Source organism: Cryptosporidium hominis, assembly GCF_000006425.1.
Source record: "Cryptosporidium hominis TU502 chromosome 4 CHRO014007, whole genome shotgun sequence".
Lineage (NCBI taxonomy): Eukaryota > Apicomplexa > Conoidasida > Eucoccidiorida > Cryptosporidiidae > Cryptosporidium > Cryptosporidium hominis.
In genome coordinates this window covers 1-5,136 of record NW_667006.1, presented here as the reverse complement: position 1 = coordinate 5,136, position 5,136 = coordinate 1, and the positions used below count along the sequence as shown (strand labels likewise).

General features: G+C 31.3%; 2 protein-coding genes across 2 annotated transcripts; both read left to right on the top strand.

Moving 5' to 3' along the window:
• The first annotated feature begins 48 nt into the window (after nucleotides 1–48).
• Chro.40029 (snoRNA binding domain) lies at nucleotides 49–687 on the top strand. The annotated part of the gene is made up of 1 exon (XM_660474.1): nucleotides 49–687. The coding sequence occupies one exon, from the start codon at nucleotides 49–51 to the stop codon at nucleotides 685–687; it is 639 nt and encodes a 212-aa protein (XP_665566.1).
• A 470-nt stretch (nucleotides 688–1,157) lies between these two features.
• On the top strand, nucleotides 1,158–4,868 carry Chro.40028 (DNA repair protein rhp16). Its single annotated transcript, XM_660473.1, has 1 exon — nucleotides 1,158–4,868. The coding sequence occupies one exon, from the start codon at nucleotides 1,158–1,160 to the stop codon at nucleotides 4,866–4,868; it is 3,711 nt and encodes a 1,236-aa protein (XP_665565.1).
• The last annotated feature ends 268 nt before the right edge of the window (nucleotides 4,869–5,136 follow it).

The window sequence follows — 5,136 nt, the reverse complement described above, 5'->3', positions numbered from 1 at the left end:
GCTGCTAATCTTTTATGTGTTTCAGGAGGACTTAAAAATTTAGCGGAAATGCCATCACAAAACATCATGGTACTTGGAAGCTTAAAAAACAATAAAAAAAATGGTCACTTTTCTACTGGTCCAGTAAGGTTAGAATTACTTCAAAGTATTATTTCTCAAAGCGATATTGTAAGAAACATTCAAGATAAATATAAGAAGAAGGCAATCAGACTTGTATCTTTAAAATGTGGATTATGTGCAAGAATTGATTTCTCTAGTACAGATAAAACTCCAGATCATGGAGTTAACTATCGAAACTATATACTTAATATTTTAGAAAAAGCTCAGGAACCTCCTCAAAAACCTATGAAAAAGCCACTTCCTATTCCAAAAGATTTTCCAAAATCTAGGAGAGGTGGAAAAAGAATTCGAAAAATTAAAGAAAAATTCAAACAAACTAAAATTAAAAAAGAGATGAATAGAATGAAATTCGGAGAGGAAGAGGAAGAATACACTGTTGATGGGAAAACCATTGGTTTAGGACTATTGAGCGCCGGTGAAGGTGGCAGAAGAATTAGAGGTCTTCAAGTTGGAAGCCTAAAAAGTTCTAGTTCTAGCAGTAAGATTGAAACACTATCTGGAAGCGATTCTAAATTGGGAAGCAGCACTTCTATCTCATTTACTCCATACCAAGGAATGATATTTTAAGAAATATGTGCATATATACTATATTATATTCTAAATAATATCTGAATTTCTGTATTGAACCATTGAATTAAATTAGTTAAAATTACTATTTATTTTTTAAAAATATATTAAAAAATTTCTTTTGTATTATTAATCATTCTTGTCAAAATTAATATTATTGCGTGACAAAACTATCTCTGAAATTCTTAAGATAGTAAGTTTTTAATCTATTAATATACTTACAGCAAACATACAAAATCTAATAAACACTAAATATTTATTATAAAGTATCTTATTTTTGTTTAATTTAAATAATAAAAATACGTTTCAAATATATTACGTGCCTTACCGGTTTAATATTAAAACACCGGTATAAAAAATATTTGTAATTGTCGCAAGCATTAAGAGGGAAAAATCAGATATAATTATCGATAAATAGATAAATTAATGAAAATTGAAATCAGACAATTATTTATTAATTTACAAAAAAAATGGCAGATCCTGACTTGGGAGAAATGCTTACTAGCAGAAAACCTATTGTACTTTTAAATAATGCATACTGGGAGCCAAAAGTTAAAGAATGGGTACCAAATTTAAAAATAGATGAGTTGGATGAAGATCAGAAGAGTATTATAGAACAAAAATTATTTGTTGCTGTTTTGACCCCGAGTAATATATCTAGATGTGCAGTATGTGGAAAAACAATAACAAAAGGTACTTATAGGCTAGGTGTACCTGAGTATGATAGAAGAGGAATGTATGGGATAATAAATAGATGGAACCACATTAATCCTTGTTCGCAAAAGTATCTTAAAAAAGCAATTCAAGGCTATGAATTTAACCTAGATGAAATTGAGAAGAGAATTTCAGAAGTTACCTATGGTTGGACTTGTTTACCTATTGGAATAAGGGACGAATTTCTTGACTTGTGCACAAAAGAAATCATAACAAATCCTAATGAATTCACCATTGAAAACTCAGATGACCTAATTAGCCGTTCAATTGTAGAAGTAAAGCCTACCCCCATAAAACTTACATATGAATTATTACAATTTCAAAAAGAAGGTTTAGCATGGCTATGTAATCAGGAAAAATCAACTGCAAGAGGAGGTATTTTAGCTGATGAAATGGGTATGGGAAAGACTATTCAGACAATATCATTAATTCTAGAACATGATATTCCACCTGTTACAAATAAAGCAGAAAAAGGAGAAGTTATTGGAAAAAATTTGGTAATTGCTCCTGTTGCAGCAGTGCTACAATGGAAACAGGAAATTGAAAGATTTACAAAACCTGGTTCATTAAAAGTACACATTTACCATGGTTCAAAAAGAAATAAGAACCAAGGAAATAAAGGCACTAAACAAGATTATGGTGGAGTTGACATTGTTGATGCTGACGTAGTAATTACCACCTACCCTACATTGGAAGCTGAATATAGAAAGATTGCATCAGCATTCAAATCTAAATGCCCTTACTGTGATAGATCATTCTTAAAAAGGAATTTGAAGATTCACCTTAGATACTTTTGTGGTCCAAACTCCATGAGAACGGCTAAACAAGCACTTACTGAAAGAAAAAACGAAGGTTTAAAAAAAGCTATGAGAACTTTAAAGATTGGATTAGAGGAAGGTGTTGATAAGGCAAAACAGCTGGAAGATATTGCTCGTAGTTTACCAACAATTAGCAATGTTTATAGAGAAATACTTGCTAAAGCGGACTTACTTGACGATGAATCATTGTCTTCAGCCTTGCCTTGGTTTACTTCCAGAAGAAAAAGTCAAAAATTAGTTAAAAAGGAAGACTCTAGTAATTCTTTAAAGGAAAACGATACTGAAGAAAAAATTCAAAAGACTGAAATTGTAAAGGATGAACCTGAAGAAAATTTGCTTTCTTTATTGGAATGGGGAGGAATTAAACTGCCTTTAAAATCAGAGACAGTAAAATCTATAAAAGAGTTCCTTTCAAGTATTGAAAATAGCAAGGAGTATTTATCTACTAGATTCAATATTGATGGACAAATATTGGATGCTTTGGTTGAATTATATGATAGCTGTAAATCTCTTCGAAAGGCTGAACTCGTGGATAAATTATCAAATATATTGGGACTTGATAACCCTGACAACAATTCTAATGAAGGGAATCATTTAAATCAAAATACTAAAAAAACTTCAAAGTCTACTCATAATACCAATAAAAAAGCAAATACGAAGAGTACTAATTCTAAGAATAGTAGAAAAAAGAAGAAGTACGAAGATGAATTCGAGGACGATTATAATGCCGAAGAAGAATCAATTGATGAATATTCTGAATATGATGAATCTGATGACTCCCGAGACTTGAATACAAAACGTAGGAAAAATGCTAAGAACCAAAAAAAAAAGCAGAATGATGATGATGATGATGATGATGATGATGAATATAAAGTAGTAGAAATTGATGAAATTGATGATGAAGAAGATGATAATGAAGAGGATGAAATTATCCAAAAGTTAAGAGAATATTCAGCAATTTTTGGAAGAAGCTGGAATCGTATTATTTTGGATGAAGCACACAGAATCAAGGCAAGAACAACTTCTACTGCAAAGGCAATTTTTGCTTTAAAGTCTAGAGGAACAAAATGGTGTCTTACAGGTACCCCTCTTCAAAATAGGGTTGGCGAACTCTACTCTCTTGTTAGATTTATTGGATTTCATCCCTATGCTTATAACTTTTGCAATAAGGGAGATTGCGACTGTAGGCAATTAAACTATGTTACACATTTAAAATATTGTTCGTTTTGTGGTCATGCAAGATCATGTCATTATTCATATTTCAACAAATTAATTATTAATCCAATCAAAAGATATGGTTTCTCTGGAGAAGGCTCTGAAGCTTTAAGAAGGCTTAAAGAGGAGGTATTAGATAAAGTTTTACTAAGAAGAACAAAAGTTCAACGACAAGAAGACGTTAGACTTCCACCATTAGAAATTAAAGTTATAAATAATGAACTTTCTGCCCCAGAAAAAGATTTCTATACTTCTTTATATCAAAGATCTAAAGTTCAGTTTGATACTTATGTTAATCAAGGAACAGTTTTGCACAATTATGCTCATGTCTTTGATTTGATTAGTCGTCTTAGACAAGCTGTAGATCATCCATATCTAATTGTTTATGGAAAATTCAACCACAAAAAAGATCTAGAATATAAAAAAGAATACAAAGAAGAAGATAATGATGAAGAAAAGGATGTTGAATGTTTAAACGATGCAAAAGAAGAAAAAACAAATTTTGACTCAAAAAGAGTTATACCGTCAAAAAGCAGAGCTGACAGTAATGAAGACTTATGTTATATTTGCATGGATAATGTTACAATTGATCAAAGAGTTACAAGTAAATGCAAACATGGATTCCATATTAAATGTATCAAAGAATACATTGAACAAGCTCCCCAGGAAGACGAAATAATTACTGATTTTGATACAGAAGATGAACAAACAATGAGAGGAGTTATTGGATGCCCAGTTTGCTATGTACCTCTTACAATTGACCTTAATAAAATTTCAAATTTAAATAAGAAAAATAAAAAGATTAAATCCGGATATGATGAAATGAATGACGAAGAAAATGATACAAATGATAATATGGAATCTGAACATATGCAAGAGCAAATTGAAAGAGAGCTTGAAAGAATGGAAATGGCTAAACAATTAGGTATAGATGTTAGCAAAGAAAATCTTAAACAAGAACCAAAGCAAGAAAATGAAGACATTCTTTCTTGTGTTAGAAATAAATTTATTACTCGACAAATTAAAACTCAAGGGTTCGAAAGCTCTACAAAAATTGATACACTATTAGAAGAAGTTAATAAAATGATGCAAGAAGATCCTGAATCAAAGGGAATCGTATTTTCTCAATTCACAAATATGCTTGACTTGGTTTCCTATCGCTTAAAAAAGGCAAATATTGGATGCGTAATGCTTGCTGGCTCAATGTCAATTCTTCAAAGAAATAGCATATTGTATTCATTTAATAAATTCCCGGACCTTAAAATAATCTTAATCAGCCTCAAAGCTGGCGGTGAAGGTCTTAACTTACAGGTTGCTAATTACGTTTTTCTACTTGATCCTTGGTGGAATCCTGCAGCTGAATTACAAGCATTCCAAAGAGCTCATCGAATTGGTCAAAAGAAAAAAGTTACTGCATTAAGGTTTATTACATAGGATACGAATCGAATATAGAATGTATTCCCCACAAGATACTCCACAATATTGGTATTCACTATGATCAATTTCTCTCACATAACACAAGAATTGACTCGAAACTACTCTGTCACAGACATGATATAAATACACTACAACGCGACCTTCTTCACTTAAAAAAACACAATCAATATTATCACCCCATATTTTGCCCCTCAAACCCCGTGCGACCCCATTTCTCTATTCATACCCTCCTAATTTCATAGTTATTACCCTGCACAATTCCACG